Source organism: Mizuhopecten yessoensis, unplaced genomic scaffold (genome assembly GCF_002113885.1).
Source record: "Mizuhopecten yessoensis strain PY_sf001 unplaced genomic scaffold, ASM211388v2 scaffold8183, whole genome shotgun sequence".
Taxonomy (NCBI): domain Eukaryota; kingdom Metazoa; phylum Mollusca; class Bivalvia; order Pectinida; family Pectinidae; genus Mizuhopecten; species Mizuhopecten yessoensis.
This window is the reverse complement of record NW_018407420.1, coordinates 219,708-238,402: the sequence shown is the minus strand read 5'-3', so window position 1 is coordinate 238,402 and position 18,695 is coordinate 219,708. Positions and strand designations below refer to the sequence as shown.

General features: G+C 35.6%; 1 protein-coding gene across 3 annotated transcripts; it reads left to right on the top strand.

The window, feature by feature from the left end:
• The first annotated feature begins 594 nt into the window (after window positions 1-594).
• Window positions 595-17,837, top strand: LOC110455242 (endoplasmic reticulum-Golgi intermediate compartment protein 2-like). Of its 3 annotated transcripts, none has more exons than XM_021505242.1 (11): window positions 595-678; window positions 1,990-2,125; window positions 2,545-2,653; window positions 3,902-3,948; window positions 5,556-5,775; window positions 8,309-8,404; window positions 10,260-10,318; window positions 13,719-13,817; window positions 15,000-15,097; window positions 16,370-16,532; window positions 17,224-17,837. In XM_021505242.1, exons 2-11 carry the CDS (start codon window positions 2,011-2,013, stop codon window positions 17,391-17,393), a joined length of 1,176 nt encoding a protein of 391 aa, XP_021360917.1. In that variant the 5' UTR covers window positions 595-678; window positions 1,990-2,010; the 3' UTR covers window positions 17,394-17,837. The 3 variants fall into 3 exon arrangements, with proteins under 3 accessions (XP_021360917.1, XP_021360918.1, XP_021360916.1); XM_021505243.1 differs by lacking the exon at window positions 10,260-10,318 and adding an exon at window positions 11,793-11,848 and having other exon boundaries at window positions 1,984-2,125; XM_021505241.1 differs by having other exon boundaries at window positions 1,984-2,125.
• The last annotated feature ends 858 nt before the right edge of the window (window positions 17,838-18,695 follow it).

Here is an 18,695-nt window from a genome sequence, read left to right as displayed (position 1 = left end):
ACAGTCTATCTTGGGTTCGCGAATATGGTAAATTCGAAGAAGAAAAACATTTTGTTTTGAAGAAGTACTGGATCCCGTATCTGTTTTACAGACAATGACCTGTTGGGAATGGACACTTCTGTTTTCAAAACTGGTGAATAGTAAACAGAACCCTTTCGGCTTATTATCCTACACATGTTCAGAGACATATAAATCTTTTGAGAAAAGATAACAAAATGTTCGCAATGCAAAGTCCAGTTTCCACTTTTACTGTTAACGCATGATAAGTGAGAATGAACGTGCTGATACTTTACTAAATTTTGCCTCGTTATCAGTTTGCACTTGTGTTGAGGTTTGGTACTGTTTTCCTTGTCTATAACATGTCGTTGATATTGGGCCCTTTTTGTCTCCTACACCGACTTTGCTCGGTTGCCTCCGATTTAGTTGCGCCATTTATGTTCTTCTATATTATCATCAATATAATCCGACCGTTTTCCTCACCCATTTAGGTAAACCTGATAGGAGTTGGTTAAAATATAATGATAGATTTTCTTAACGATGAAGAAATCCGGAAAATGTTGTTCCGGTCGAAATTTATTGTTTCAACTGTAGTTTCCTGTCCACATCACAGTTACTTTAGATTTCACCTGCTCATACATATAATGCAAAACAACTGATTTAATACAGCAAACAAGTCAGGTAACGTATGCTAGATGATAAGTCGTTGTGTTTCTATACTCACCGCATCAAAGTATCAGGATACAAATTAAAGTAAAGCGTGAGGTAAAGAACGGATTGCCATGTCGGCAGACAAGCAAACATTTTTGTTTCTAAATTCTAATTTCATACATTGTGACTTTTTGTGTGAAGAAAATGGTCACCTTACGATTTGTCATATTTTGGCAAATGTCACAACACATATCCTTACAATAAGTAACGTTGATTCCGTATATTATTTTTCAACCAAACTGTAAAAGAATATGTTCTTCCAAAAGTAGGTAGAAAGGAGCGTAAAAATGGGGCGGTAAAAATGTCCAGGAAAAAAAAGTACAGTGCCAGTGGCTTTATTATTTAAATTAATAAGTCGATGTGGCTCCTTCAGATGTTAAGGTGGAGATACCACTTTTGAAGGATTCAAGGGAAGGGGTCATGCAATTCATTCCGATAGATTATTCCAGCCTGATATATTTTTTGGAAAGAATGAATATTTGTAAAAATCTTTGTTTGAGGAAATTTGTCTAAATTATATATTAGCATGAGGAAATTTGTCTAAATTTATATTTGCCTCTAGTGACCGTAGCTTTCCGATTGCTTTAGCATGTCATTATAGGAACTTCAATTAACCCCCAGGGATTAATGCAGGAACAGAAAGTTAGTATCCTTTTTGAAATAAGGGAAAAATTTGTGCATGACCCGCCGAAAGGAAGGGTGGCCACATACAGGCCGTAGCCAGGGGGCGAGTATGAGAGGGGGGCATAAATGACATCATTAATTTTTGTTTCTCACTGTTCATTATAGACATGACAAATTGACCACCGGTATTGCATTAGAATAAAGGCTTTTGTGTGACTTTTATGATATTGTATACTGAAAACAGGGCAAGCTGTAACAGTAAACTGTCATAAAATATCAGTTAATTAGTAGTGACAATTAACATGAATACAGGGAAAAGGAAATAAATCATTCAGACGTGGAACTGGTGCAAAATAAAAACAAATCAAGACAGATATTCATATGGTAGTAATTTAGTTACAAGTGGGGGATTTTTAACTGAAATAGGGGAAAATTTTAAAATTCTTCAGAATTTCTCATCTTTAAAAAAAGTACTGAAATATCCTATTCATAGGTACTGAATGAAGCTAATGGGTCTGACCATGCATTTTTCTGGTCCCGATACAATTATAAAGCCATTCAGTGAAATAATTTTGATAAAAATAATACAATTTTAATAATAATATAATTAAATAGAAATTATTGAAAAGCATTTGTATTTTCTTTATACAGCCATTGCAATCAAGAACAAATGCCATAATGCGAAGACTGAATGCCCTTAACCAGAAACAGGCTTTGAAAGTTGTGAAGGAGTTTGATGCCTTTCCAAAAGTCCCAGATGACTACAAGAAAACAACACCGACAGGAGGGGGAGGTATACCTACTATTTGTGGATGTTATGTGCATGTATTTCCTAACTGCAATTTGAACATAGTTAAGATCTTATATTTATCAGATAATTGTTGGATACAATTGATATAATCAAGTAGAATCTTGAACCAAATATGTTTTTGCAGAATTTATTTCATGTTGATACTGTTGGAACAAAAAATTTGCAGATGCAAGATTTTTCGTCTCAAGTTAAAAAATTGATTTACTAATTCTCAGCTTTACGATGAACAGGAAAAACTTTGAACAATTTTAAAATACATTTGTTGCTTTCTCATGACCTATTACTTGAGAACGTAAGGAAATTTAGAACTCAAGGAAATTTCAAAATGCTTGTCTTGGAATTCTTACCTCTGTTAAACATGTAAATTGGGTATGTTTTAATTATGTTTCTGTAATTTCCAGTTTCCATCGTGGTCTTTATCCTCATTGCTATCTTAGTGATGTCAGAAGTGGCCTACTATGCATCCACACAGCTCAAATTTGACTACGAAGTCGATACAGATGCTGACGGGTAATGTCATGTTTTCAGCAAACCATTCTTTTGTGGCAGATTTTAACTGTATGTTGGATTACGGTTGCCTTTTAGCTTCGCACTACAGGGAATTTTCCTTTAGCTCAGTGGTAGAGTGTACGACGAGGAAGTCTGGGATCGCGGGCTTGATCCCTGGTGGAAGCACACTACTTACTTTCCTGTTACAAATCGTGTCTGAGGCTCTCCCTGTAGTGACAGGGAGTTAGAACCTGGGTTGTTGTGGTGTGCGAGGGCGAACACTTTTAAAAAGGGGGGAGTAGTGTGGCAGATTTTAATTGTACATAGGATTACGGTCACCTTCTAGCTTCAAGCTAGAGGGAATACCCTTTAGCTCAGTGGTAGAGCATATGACTAGGAAGTTTTGGGTTGCAGGTTTGATCTCTGGTGAAAGCTCACTACTGACTTGAGTAATATAGTACAAATGCAGTTTCTTCTTGTTACCTTTCAGTATTTTCATATGTTTTGTTACAAGAATGCATCAGAAAAATTCAAAGTATGTCAGTTTGTTACTAGTACACAATGAATGAGTCAAAGATGATGCTACATGGTATGAGATGTATTAAATAATGTTTAACTCGTTCACCCCTGAAATTTCATAATGAACTATTCCAACCTTTGAATTGGAAGAGTTCAAATGTGTCCTCAGGAGTGAATAAGTTTAGATAATGCAGCATGATGTGTATCAAATATTGTTTTACCCCTGCAGTACTCTGGATATAATCTTGTTTGGTCTAGGAATGTGAGCTCTTCCTCCAATCTTTACGGGTTTAAGAAAAAGACTGATTTAGACCGGTTGTACAGAAATGCTTCATTATATTGCCACTATTTACCTTGTTGTTATGAAGCATTTGATGATAGATAGAGAGATAGAAAATTACAAATTTTATAGGAGTTGTTGAAATGAAATAAAAGCATCTTCTGTCCCAGGGAAAATCACACTTTAATCGTAAATAAGCATTTATATATAAGTCCAATTTCCCCCTGGGACCAAGGATAAAGAAAGGGGACATCAAAATATATTTACAGTAAATAAGTTGGGAAATGAAACATGGACAATTAATGTGTAAAAGTCTTGCTGTAAATGCTTACAATATTATTATGCATGATAAAGTATTTTTAAGCCGTTTCTTAATTATTTATTTGAGGAACGTCCCTAACTGACCTTAGCTGTTGATAGGAAGTTACACCCTATGTTTTTAATTAATCTTTTTTTTTTTTTTTTTTCAGAAAACTGAAAATCAACATTGATATGACTGTAGCAATGCCTTGTCAGAGTAAGTCCAAGTTGTTTGATACAATCTGTAAACATGGCAAACACATCACGGCTTTCAATTAATAGACTCTTAAGTTTTTGAAGCCCCAAACTTAGATGTAATTGTTGGATTTGTTCTTTGGATCCTATATTTATATATAAATTCACAATATTATTTTGCAAGAAAGATAATCTCAGGCTAGTTGACATGATGACAAAATGTCTGTAAGTATTTAATATGTCCATTTTCAATAGATTTCCATCTACCCTCCCTTTTTGAAGATTTTTTTTTTCTTTCTCCACCATACTATATATTTTCATATGAGATTTATGAAACGAGTCTAAGAATTTTTAAATTAAGCGAGCCTCTGGCGAGCTAAAACGAAAAATTTGTGACGAGTTTCATAGATTTCATATAAAATGAAAACGAGTGTAATATCCTTTTTATCATGTGATCAGGATTTGTGGCATTTACTCGTGTAAAACAACAATTTTCATGCAACCTTGAAATGTAAAAAGCCGTCATTTTGGCTCCAGTGCGTAAGTCTGTGGCGTCATGTACTTGTCCTAGGCGTGACGTCACAATTGGAACTTACATTCAATCACAGGGCTGATAGGTCATATTGCATGGGTTAATACGCAAAGAATATGACATGGGTATATTCACTGGATAACACAGTACATTATGTGATAAATATGTGTATGTTTGTATATTTATAAAGAAATTATATTTACTAGCCCACCTTCATCAGATAGTGGGCTATTCAGATCAACTTCTGTCTGCAGCCCTGAAACAATTCTTGTAATCAATATTTACCATGAACTATTATGCAAACTTTATGTGATCGTTTCCTTTGTACTTATATTAGTTGTGCATGGTTCATTTTGAGACCAATGGGAAAAGCAAGATGGCTGTATGCCAATCCATTAGACGGATATCTTTGATTTTGACATTTAAAGTTTGTTATTGCTATTTCTCAAGAAGTATTTGGCAGATTATTCTCAAATTTCATGCGTAGGTTTCCATTGGTCTGTTTAATATTACAAGAGCTGTAAATTATAAACCATTGAAGTATCTTGATAAAACATGGCGCATACCTGTATCAGCCAATCAAGGAATCAAAAGTTTGAAGTGCTGTGCATGTAATGTAGTTCAAAGGTCAAACAGGTACAAAACATATACATATATTGGCTTATAAGAGGACACACATGCTTTGTACAAAAAAATAAAATTTCTAGTTTTCATATGTATTATGTACATACATGATTGAGTGGGACAACTGGTTCGCCCAATGTCAGTATAATGTGAGCGGGTGGGGTGTCATGCTGGGTGTCTTTGACAGTATGTTTCAGTAAGATAGCTCTATAAAGTTGGTATCAGTTCCGTGCTATCACAAGGAGACAAACACGAACATATCGCAGCCTCCCGAAACACACACGCTAACACTACACGCATGTATCTTGCACACAGGGGAGGCCGTCCTTAAATGACTAGTTGTTGATAGGACGTTAAACAATACTAAACCAAACATAACTTCATTTGATTTTTTTTCTAAAATCTCTGCCAAAAGACAAATGTCCGTCTTTTTACTATATGGTGGTTGCTGCTATGAAATGTTTGTCTTGCAGTGATTGGAGCGGATGTGGTTGACATGACCGGACAAGACACCAACATGTTTGGACAGTTGACCTTAGACAAGGCCATCTTTGAACTGACCCCACGACAACGTCAATACCAGGATGTGGTGCAGGAGATTAATGCCTACCTGAGGGAGGAATATCATGCTATACAAGAGCTTCTGTGGATGTCTGGCATCTCGGCTGTCTACAAACAGGGCATGCCACCGAGGTAAGTTGCGAACCTCTGGAGTATCCAGGATGTGATCCATGAATACCAGCTATAGTGATATTGTATCTGTATAGGTATTTTCTGTTAAATGTGTCTTCTTCACCATTAGGCTACTGTAAAGTATACATTATAAACACATTTGTCATGAAGTGACAGTTGAGCTTATGGTATGGTGTGTTGTCCATCGTCCATCCATCATCTGTCAGGTCTTTCTTTTCTTTGAATGACTTCTTCTTAAGAACTGGAGGACCTAGGGCCATGCTATTTGGCCACAATGTACCTGGGACAAAGTGCTATAAATTTAATTGAAATAAATGACCTTGACTAACTTTCAAGGTCACAGGGGTAAAATATGTCAAAACCTTTAAAACAACTTCTTATGAATAACCAGGAGGCCTAGAGCAATGCTACTTGGCCAGTCAGTACATGGCATGAAGTGCTATACAGTTTCCTCAAATAAATTACCTTGACCTACTTTCAAGGTCACAGGGGTTAAATATGTAAAAACCTTTAAGCAACTTCTTCTGAATAACCAGGAGGCCCAGAGCAATGATACTTGGTCAGTAGGTACCTGAGACAGAGTGCTACAAAGTTTCCCCAAATAAATGACCTTGACCTACTTTTAAATATCATTAAACAACTTCTTCTGTGATACCAGGAGGCCCTGGGTGATGATATTTGACCAGTAGCATGCTGGGATAGAGCAGCATAAAGTTTCATTTAGTCTCAAACATTCTTAAGCCAAGGAGACTCAATATATGGAAATATTTACAAAAGTACTTTTATTGAGTTTATTTTCCCATAATTGTTCAATAATCCAGGTGAGCAATACAGGTCCTCTGGGCCTCTTATTTACATTTCCTGAGATACATATTTTGTTTTAATTCTTCGAAAGGAAAGCTGAGCAAATTAAAGTACATGTATGTATAGTGGATATCATTCGTTGCACCTTGTGTGAATTAACATTTTTGCTAACATTTTGTTGGAAGAACAATTGCAGAAAATAAGTACAGTAAAACCATGTTATACTGCCACCATTTGTTCAGAGAATTTTTGACATTATAAGATGTTTGGTGATAAATTGAGGGAAATGTATAAAGTTTTTCTTAAAAAGGGACATTAAATATGTTGACGATAAACGAGGTGGCAAATGAAACAAGGGGCATTATATCGAGGTTTTAATGTACATATCACACGAGGAGCACTATATCGAGGTTTTACTGTACATATCAAATAAGGGGCAATATATCAAGGTTTTACTGTATATATCACACGAGGGGCATTATATCGAGGTTTTACTGTACATATCAAATAAGGGGCAATATATCAAGGTTTTACTGTATATATCACACGAGGGGCATTATATCGAGGTTTTACTGTATACATCACACGAGGGGCATTATATCGAGGTTTTACTGTATACATCACACGAGGGGCATTATATCGAGGTTTTACTGTACATATCACACGTGGGGCACTATATCGAGGTTTTACTGTACATATCAAATAAGGGGCATTATATCGAGGTTTTACTGTATATATCACACGAGGGGCACTATATGGAGGTTTTACTGTATATATCACACGAGGGGCATTATATCGAGGTTTTACTGTATATATCACACGAGGGGCATTATATTGAGGTTTTACTGTATATATCACACGAGGGGCATTATATCGCGGTTTTACTGTATATATCACACGAGGGGCATTATATCGAGGTTTTACTGTACATATCAAATAAGGGACATTATATCGAGGTTTTACTGTATATATCACACGAGGGGCATTATATCGAGGTTTTGCTTTATATATCACACGAGGGGCACTATACCGAGGTTTTACTGTACATATCAAATAAGGGGCATTATATCGAGGTTTTACTGTATATATCACACGAGGGGCATTATATCGAGGTTTTACTGTATATATCACACGAGGGGCATTATATTGAGGTTTTGCTTTATATATCACACGAGGGGCATTATATAGAAGTTTTACTGTATATATCACACGAGGGGCATTATATTGAGGTTTTGCTTTATATATCACACGAGGGGCATTATATAGAAGTTTTACTGTATATATCACACGAGGGGCATTATATTGAGGTTTTGCTTTATATATCACACGAGGGGCATTATATAGAAGTTTTACTGTATATATCACACGAGGGGCATTATATTGAGGTTTTGCTTTATATATCACACGAGGGGCATTATATAGAAGTTTTACTGTATATATCACACGAGGGGCACTATATCGAGGTTTTACTGTATATATTACACGAGGGCATTATATCGAGGTTTTACTGTACATATAACACGAGGGGCACTATATCGAGGTTTTACTGTATATATCACACGAGGGGCATTATATCGAGATTTTACTGTACATATCACACGAGGGGCATTATATAGAAGTTTTACTGTATATGCGAAAATCATGTGATTTTCTGTAACAAACTGTTACACTGCTTGCATGATTTTGCCAGTTAGTGTTGTGATGAAAAAAGTTGCTGTATCGTTTTCAGGGATGACAACCCAGTGGGTCAACCGGATGCCTGCCGAGTTCATGGATCCTTGGAGGTCAACAAAGTGGCTGGAAATTTTCACATTACAGCAGGAAAGTAAGAACAGCGAGTCCTCACCAAATTTTATATTTAAAGTTAATGATGTAGTAGTCTCCGCGACACTTTACCTTGTCAAAAGTCCTCGCAGCTCTATGTAAACATTTCATCCTGATTTCGCTCCGTTCACCATCCAAATTTAATTTAAATGGTAAATTCTGGGACTGATCGGTAAACCAAGATAGGTGACAGGTGTCCATCTTGAAATTTGAGCTTTTAAATTTCACATAAAGTTATATATATAATTATAGTGTTGCCCATTCTTTTATAGATTTTCAGCAAACTTAATACAAAGGGGGCATTCATGTCTTTTGTAGACATTTTCTAGTTTACTGGAAGCATAATGTTTAATATTTTCTATTTTTAAGTGTTTTTTAAAATTTATTTTGCTGAATACATGAAATATTAACTGTATTGTATGTTTGTATGACCAAGCTGATAAGTCAACATCACATGTGTTTGTGGCACGGTGTTCGATACAGGGTAGCAATATTAATATCACTTGTACATGTCTGTCAAATGGTGATTGCATTGGTGTCCACAATTTGTTGGTGATAGATATGCATGTATTATATTTGAGTCTTTAAAAAATGTTTAAGCTCACAAGTATTGAAAAGACCTGGCCAGCATTTCCTGTAAATTGCCGTAAAATGTCTTGGTTTCCTTTCCTTCAGATTCAAATATTAATGTCAATTTTAAATTATTCTCGGACCAATTTCATAAATCTTTAGATATTGTAATGGCTAAAAATAGGTGAGGAAATGCTTTTTCAATGGATTTCTTTTTCTTTTAATTATAATCTTGCCGTAAAACTGATTTTGAAAATCCGTTATATGTATGATAACACATTTTTATGAAATTGAGCCTTGAATGCACATAGGTTTGCATGCCATGGTGGAGGTATATTCTAATCAAATATGTTTTGAGAGGCCATCCTCACTGCTGTTAACTCATTCACCCCTGAAATTTCTTCATGAACTATTCCAACCTTTGAATTGTAAGAGTTCAAATGTGTCTTCAGGGTGAATGAGTTAACTAATTAAAACTCACATCTTCCATTGTGACTTCATAGTTCATGGCAGTTGTTTCACTGGTCAGAAACAGGAATAATGTATTCCCAAGATAAACATGTCGTTTTCAACATTAAACACCTGTATATTCCGGGAGAAAAGGGTCTCTAAACTTCTGATGGTTGATTATCACAATCGAACTCTTGTTACATACTTGCCATCTTTTTGAAATTTCCAGGGGGGAGATTCTGCATGCTCAAATTTAAAACGTAGATAAAATGTGTGCATACACCCCCTAGAGACAAAATAACCCTTTCAACTGACATATTTTGAGTTATTCTCTCAGATGAAATCATTAGATCTAATGATTTCATCTGAGAGAATAACCCTTTCAACTGACATATTTTGAGTTATTCTCTCAGATGAAATCATTAGATTTTACAATATAGGCACTGTTAAGCAAATTCACTCTTTGAAAACACTAAATGTAAGGGTCCAAAATCAGGAATCTCCCTCCTAAATAGGGAGGGTTGGCAATTATATTGTTAGTAAATTTTCAAACTGTAAAAAAAACACTTGATAAATTTTCAAATTGTAAAAAACAGTTGGTAAACCTCATGTACGAATTAACTAACTGGAGTTAAACATGCTCACCAACCATCACTCAATAGGGAACCTGTATTTACAGTGCCGGTATGTAAAATTTTAAGAAATTATGATATTTACCAGTGTTTTGTATAGGAAGATAGTCTCTCAAGACCTGTTTTACCGCAAAATGCATTGTATGTAATTTATACTTATGCTGTGCATGGGTTGGTGATGTTTAATGACCTTTTGACCTCCAGGTCGGTGCCGATGATACCACGAGGACATGCTCACATATCCATGATGATTAAGAACTCTGGTAAGGGGCCGAAGAGGGTAGATTGAGGCCCACAGCTGGCTATTATCCAAGTAATATCTGCATGGAATGGTGTGGTTGTTTGGTTCACGGGGCAACATTGTATTTAAATAATAAAAGATTATGTCAAGTCTAACCCTTTCACTCCTATGTAACTTTAGTAGACTCTACCATGCATTGATATGGTTGAGTCCATTATGGTCTACAGTGGTAAAAGGGTTAATTTACAGCTTTACACTATATAATGATACATTTTTTTGTGACCCAGTGTGTAGTTAAGGCTTCTGACCGGTCGTCTGTGATCACTCAGTCATCCACCACTGGGTCGCGGGATCGAGGCCTATTTGGGGCAGTCTCCAGGTACTGGCCACAGGTCGGAGGTTTTTCTCCAGGCAATCTGGTTTTCCTTCACCACCAAAACCTGGCACATCCTTAAATGCATTAGCATAGCTGTTAACCCTTCAACCCCATGTAACTTTAGTAGACTCTACCATGCATTGATCTGGATGAGTCCATTATGGTCTACAGTGGTGAAAGGATTAATAGGATGTAAAACACAAAGAACCAAATCTGTAAGACAAATGCAGAATTTAGTATACAGAGGAGGTTAATTAGTCCAACAAGTTTCTGTTTTCTTTTTAACATTTCTTGAATATCTACCATGTTGTATGGTCTACTACAAGATTAGCTCGCATAGAATACATCTTGCTTATTGCAAGACAGGCTCACATTGAAAACACGAAACATTTTTCTTCCTACTTGACTGACTCACCTTGAAGAAATGTACCTTATAAACGTAATGCATATACCATAGTGTCTGGCTTACAACAATACTGGGCCCCTTTCGCGTTGAAATGGTTGAACCTAGAGAGAAAACGACAGGCACAGATCTGAACCGAGGCTGACCTCAGGAATATTCGGCACGTGTACATCGAGGGGTCCAGACGTGCCTGACCGAAACTAAAATGCTGACTATTGCTAATTTTTTTTCTTTTATATAAAACAAGGTCAAGCCACATGTTCATTTTAAGATATGTTATATAATTTAGTGGATGCGTGAAGAAGGACATTTTATTCTTGATATATTGTTATTAGTTCTCCGAAACTGCATTTTTTAGCTCCGCCTATAGTTCGGTCCAAGTGTGATAGTTTATTGTGGAATATTTCTGCATCACCTGATCCGTTTCAACCGGGATACACGAATGTAACCCAGGCTTACCTTCCAGTAGGTACATTGTATGTCGATATCGTAAGCTACTTGAACAGGGACTAACAAATTTCCTCTGTGTATGATTAAATTACATGAGATAAAAAAAATGTCAAGAAGCACATCAAATTATTTCATTTGTTATCAGACGTGTTTCTTACAGCTATGATTGAAATCAATTGTATAGTGTGAAGCTGTTCAGGACTGATCTTGACGACCTTTGACCTTTTATAAGTTACCATAGTTACATACTGTTATCTCTCTGTCCAGAAACATCCCCCACATGGGGCGGCACACCCACGTAGCAGCCTTTGTTGAAAATGCAGGTAAGTTTTACTTCTTGGAATGTGAGTTGAAAAAAAAGTAAATAAAGCAAGCAAACTTACTCTTTAGTATTTGAGTAAAAAAAGTGAAAAAATCATGCACACTTCCACTATTTGAGTGAAGAAAACTGAAAAAATTTAGCTTTTGAGCATGTGATTAAAGAAACGTCAAGAAAGCAGGTAAGCTTTTTATGAGCATGTGGGTAAAGGAATGAAAAGATAGCAAGTAAGCTTTCATCTTGGTATATATATTAGTATAGGAAAAGGAGAAAAACAGGTAAGCTATTAACTTTTGAGTAAGTGAGTTATGAAAAGGTAAGCTTACATCTTGGTATATATATTAGTATAGGAAAAGAAGAAAAAAAGGGAAGCTATTAATTTTTGAGTAAGAGAGTTAAGAATAGGTAAGCTTACTTCCTAGATTTTTAGTGAAGAAAAGGCCAAAATGCTGGTAGGCAAACAAAAAGGTAAGCTGACTTCTTAGTGTTTGAGTAAAGAAAAGAAAAAAGCAGGTAAACAAAGGAAAAATAAGGTAAGCTTACTTCGTAGTATTTTAGTAAAGAAAAGAAAAAAACAGGTAGGCAAAGAAAAAAAAGTCAGCTTATGGGCACTTCTTGTTTGACAAAGATAAGAATAGAAGCAGGTAAGTTTACTTCTTAGTATTTGAGTAAAGAAAACAGGTAAGCTTACAAAGTCTTATGAATTGATAGAAAACAGAACACTTGCTAAAAGTAAGTGTGTAAGTAAAGAGGAGTATAAGATATAGGTTATCAGTTGTCTCACTGCTGTGGAGAGGAGAGAAATACAGGTTAGTTTTAGTACCAGAATTAATTGTACTTGTACCACATTGAAAAGTTCACACGTACTCCTACCTCTGAAATAATAGTAACAGATGTAAGCTTTCTCCCACACTTAAATGTGCATTTCCTCTGCTCGAGAAAAGATAAATCTGTCCTTACCAAGCTTGACACATGCTATTGTTCTGAAAAAAGACACTTTCGTGTCATGATTTTATGCAGCGTAACTTTTTACCGCTGTCGTGTAGCTGTGTAGGACAACGGATGTTTAGTCCTGTTTCGTGTTTATGCTTCCACTGATTTTAGTGGATTTGTGGGTAAAAATAAGCTTGTTCCATGTTTATTACCTACGGTAATTTATTCTGTGGTTTACACTTGTTGTTGTCTGCATTGCAAACCATCTAGCTCCAAATATATTTCTGAACAAATGTTTCGCCTTATGCAATGGTTTGGTTTCACACCAATCAAAAAAATCATTGTTATAAACAACTATGTTAAGCTAAATCAAAGTAGTTGTTATTTACTCATCTTTTATCAGGATATTTCATAGAAAAAACTACATTCAGGAGATGATGCAACACTTTAAGAATGTTATTAGTTGATCCACTGAAATTAGTCGAAATGTAAACAGGAAACGGTATGAAACAGCTGTTACTGTACACAGATACACGACCAGGGTAACTTTGTCAACTTTGTTACACATTTCTTGTGACTTTCATTATGGCGCAATTTTAAACTCTTCCAATTCAAAGGTTGGAATAGTTCATTATGACATTTCAGGGGGTGAATGAGTTAAATGAGTATTATTGTTTTCAGTTCTGTAATAACTATTTTAGTTCTAAAATATTGATCTTGTTATGAGCAGTTCTGATATTTTCTCGAGATGCTTTAGCACCAACAAGTATTTTTATCTCTAATGTTCTTTTTCAAATTGAACTTAAAATCTATAGCCAGAAATATTAAATTTATGACTAAAAATGATTTATGACTAAAAATGTTATTATTTCGACAGTTCTGTTATGTTATCTCACTACTGTGATGGTCTACTTGAACTTTTGTTTTTGTTTTGTTCATAGATTACAACTTCTCTCACAGAATTGACCATTTCTCATTTGGTGAACCTGTCAATGGAGTGATCAACCCCCTGGACGGAGAGGAGAATGTTACCCCAGACAGTAAGTCATGTCATGTAAAGGCTAAGTTTGTTTTGAACACAAAATTTCAAAACTTTCGAAAATGCTGTTTCCTTTCGTCAAGCAAAGAGTGTCAATGACCGGTGTCTCGACTCTAAACCGCTGAAAACAACTCACTAAGCCACAGAAGGCCAAATCAGTTAAGTCAGCTGTCAAAAATGATAGACATATTGCCCAATTGCACTCTAATACAGCAGGTAGTCAGGGGGACGGGTAGCATGTTTATCCGTTCAGCCCCTTATTGGATGTAAAAATGGGGTCATGAATATGACTAAGCTGGTAACCCCTATCGTTTTTGTTCATCGAACATGTTACCCGTCCACCTTGGTGTGCTATATTATTCAAAGCTTATGTTAACTTCTCATTATCCCCCGCTTTCACCGAAACGGGGAGATATTAATTTGGGTTTGTCCGTCTGTCTGTCTCTGTCTGTCACCCTCGTATCCATGCAATAACTACAACAAATGTTAACCAATTTTCTTCAAACTTGGTCACAGGGTTAAATGCCTTAAGGACTCGGCCAAATTCGATGACCACTTTCAGGGGACCCCATTTGTCGGAGTAATGGTCACTTGAATAATGAAAAAACATCATTATCTGCCGCGCTTTGTTTCTGTGCAATAACTACAACAAATTTTAACCATTTTTTTTCAAACTTGGTACCAGGGTTAAAAGCCTTAAGGGCTTGGCCAAGTATGATGACCACTTTCAGCGGACCCCATTTTGTGGAGTTATGGCCCTTTGAATAACGAAAAACGACATTATCTTCCGTTTCTGTTCCTTAACTTCCTGTTTTGTACGTTAACTTCCTGTTTTATATGTTAACTTCCTACTTTAAATGTTACCTTCCTGTTTTGTACGTTACCTTCCTGTTTTGTATGTTAACTTTCTGTTTTGTACGTTAACTTCCTGTTTTGTATGTTAACTTCCTATTTTAAATGTTACCTTCCTGTTTTTTATGTTAACTTTCTGTTTTGTACTTTAACTTCCTGTTCTATATGTTAACTTCCTGATTTTGTACATTAACTTCCTGTTTTATATGTTCACTTCCTATTTTAAATGTTACCTTCCTGTTTTGTATGTTAACTTTCTTTTTTATATGTTAACTTCCTGTTCTATATGTTAACTTCCTGTTTTGTATGTTAACTTTCTGTTTTCTTTCAGACTTCTATATGTACCAGTACTTTATGCAGATAGTGCCGACAGAAGTTAGAACATACGCGGCCAATGTTGACACCTACCAGTATGCCGTTTCACATCGGGTAAGTAAAACTGTGTACTGGGAATATTTCGATTTGATGCAGTGCACTTTTTTTCATACAGTAAATAGGGCAAAATTTATCATAACAGCAAATATTAGTACACAAAGTACCATTGATGTCAAGCTACCACAATTGGTATGCTGTCCCGATAGATACACAGTCAGAAAATGTTTTGAAAAGTACTTTAAAATCAAATTGGTGTAGTTTCCTCCTATGGCATAGCAATAGAAATAATAATCAGCATTTCCATGAAATAGTGTTGTTTTCAGCGACATTTTAAGAGTATAACATGACTTTAGGGTAAACTCGTCAGAAAACCAGAAAAAATGACATGTCGAATAAATTTTTGAGGGTTTTGAGGATTATTTATAAGCATGTTTAGATGTTGATTTCTGGTCATTATAATCAGATAATATGAAAGTGTATATACACAATTGTAGTTCAGTATGTTATTCATAAAGCAATACATTTTGTTGTAATCTGCACATCAATTAGGAGAAATAAAAACAAGTTTATAACCTGTGATGGGGTGTACCAATTTGGGTTACTCATCATGGCCAAAAAACAGACAAAATCTCACTGCAAGTTTGGCGTTCTATTTTTAAAACATATTACTTAGAATCAAAACTTTTCCTGAAAATGAACCATCATAGATAGTCTTTGACAAGAATCAAGAAAAATTCTAGATCAGAGATCTGGATTTTTAAATATCACGAAAAAAATGTCAAAATTAATATTGTACCTATTGTGGTAGCGTGACTTTTAATGTAAAGGGTGAAATTAACACTTGATGAATATTGAATTTTCTGGTGAAGAGAGGAAATTTGACTAGACAAAAGTTTCCTGTTGTACAGTATGTCGAAGGTTACCGTGATTCTCACTAAGTTAGTAACTTAATTGTCAATGGATATCAGTACAGAATTTATCCTGCAATAAGCCCAGACGGCTCAAAATAATTTAATATTGGGCTTTTTACTATACAGTGAAATAGCAATTGTTGGTATATAGTATTTCTACTGAACTGTAATAGATATGGGTGGAGGTGGGCTTTTTATTATACAGTGAAATAGCAATTGTTGGTATGTTGTATTTCTACTGAACTGTAATAGATATGGGTGGGCTTATTGCTGGATAGATACGGTACTAGTTTGGTTCATTATCAATCTGAATTTATCCTTAAGTGTTACTTTTTCGTTGTGGTCGCAAAACATAATCGTGTTGGTGTCACTATCAAAGTGTTTAGTTCACACTTTTTCTGTTACTTATGTCTAGAATCGAAGCATTAACCATTCCTCAGGGAGCCATGGAGTGCCAGGGATATTCGTGAAGTATGATCTCAACTCTCTGAAAATTCGTGTACGAGAAGTTCACCGACCATTTGGACAGTTTCTCATACGATTAATTGGTATTGTTGGAGGAATATTTTCTGTATCAGGTGAGTTCATTCTGTATGGAAGAATAATTTTCTTAAACATGTCGGACATATTACATAATACATAGTTAGTTTATTGCAGTTTCCCTTTTGTAAGTCCATAGTTGTTTGGAATGGCCCGATCTTTTCAGATGAACTCCATCTTTTTGCTGTTGTTAATGTTTGTGTCATAATAATAATAATAATTTTAGGATTTTATATACCGCTTTGTCACAACATAATTCATAGGTCGTCTCAAAGTGGTTCACAAATTATTATCCGTGATCATCTGCATGTCTGTATGTTAGTAGTGTATACCGGTAAATGTTCACTGCAGTTTAATTTTCACCCTTTTTTCGCCTGCCGTAACGAAATTTATCATGAGAGCGAACACTAGTAAACAATGCATATTAATAATAAGTGTAGTGCGAAATTAATACTAGGTGCTTATGGATTATTCTGGTGAAGCACAGGCACTAGCCTCGTCTGTCAATACACCTATAATATATAGGTAAATTGACAGACGAGGCACTATTATAGGTATATTGACACAAGATGAGGCTAGTGCCTGTGGGTGAAGGGCAAAAGTTTGACTGGGTGCAAATTTCCCGAAATGCAGTAGTTCTTTACCATACATCTTTGTTGAATAATAAAGGTACGTGTATTACAAAATGTTCTCATTGATTAGCTGGATCGTATGTTTGTGTATTTTCAGGTATAATGCACTCCCTGGCTGGTTTTGTAACAGATCTGATATGCTGCAAATTCAAACTAGGACAATACAAGAAGGAAAACTTCAGCGATATCGCCGATTCTAGTTCTATTACGGACAATTTTCCCACGGAAAACATCCCTGGAGTTAATTTATTGGCAACAGACAGCTGATAATAGCGATTATTAATAAGTTCTATTTTTTATTATTTAAGTACAAACAAGGTTTTTACTGTTAATGAAAATTAAGAAATATTTGGAGAAAAAAAAATTGTGAGTACTTGCAGTACCTACAGCCATTCCTAACAAGTGATATTTGCTAGAATTTTAATTTGCTAAACATGTATTTTCAATCAGGTAATATACACTGAATCTTTAAGATAGCCTTCCAATATTTTTCTTAGTATGTTGGGGTAAGGGGATGGAGCTTAGAAGACCAAACAGAAATGCTTTTAGTTGCAGGGAAGGGGGGGGGGGGGGAAGGTTAGAAGACCAAACGTAGATGTTAAAAAAGTTTGTTTACAACAATTATGAAACAAGTTATTCAACTTACATATATATATCAGTATTTTTGGCCCAGATGTTAGCACACCGGGGGTCTTAATGTGGGAGGAAACTGGAGGACCTGGAAAAACCCCACATAGTCAAGAAGGTGACCCCATACCTTTTTATGTACAACCGGGGATTCAAACCCCAGCCGCCTTGGTGAAAGGCTAGGACGTGAAATGAGTTGCACTATCCACTGTGCCACCCAACCACTCATAGGGTGTAAATACTTTTATTATCAGTGTGAAGTTACTGTAACGGTTACATTATATCTCACATGCATTGTGTTTAGAACATAAATCTCCCACCGAACAGCAGTCACAAAGGGTGTAGATTACTAGGATTTATCCTTTGTAGACTTGGTTGTAATTTTTGGCCCAAAATGACTAAAATCCTTGATGGACTTTAAAGTAATATCAAACAAACCGTGATTCTGAAATTCTACACCCTTTGGTAGAACTCTATATTTAATTTTTGGGGGAAACTTGTTAGTTGATTCCACAAACCTCGGTATGACACTGAATTATATATACACCCTCAGATTTTTATATGCGAAAACAGAAAACTTGTTAGTTTATATTACTACCTGGTAATGTCCTTATAAAACTTATTGACTCATGCTTGCCAACTTTTTCATGGGTGAGATTACACATTATGAGAACTAGAAACATGAATGTGTATACTGGTATGTACACCCTAGGGAAAAAATAACACTTTTTAATGACATCTTTTGAGCTGTTTCAGATGAAATCATCAGATCTTGAAAAATGGAAATAGTTAAGCAAACTCACTGGTCAAAAATATTCAATTTTAGGGTCCGAAATTGGGAGTCTCCCTCCAAAATAGGCAGAGTTGGAAAGTATGTTGAATATACAGTACAGTGGATACAGCCCTGCAGGTGCAGTAGTGACCTTGTGAATTCACCCTTGT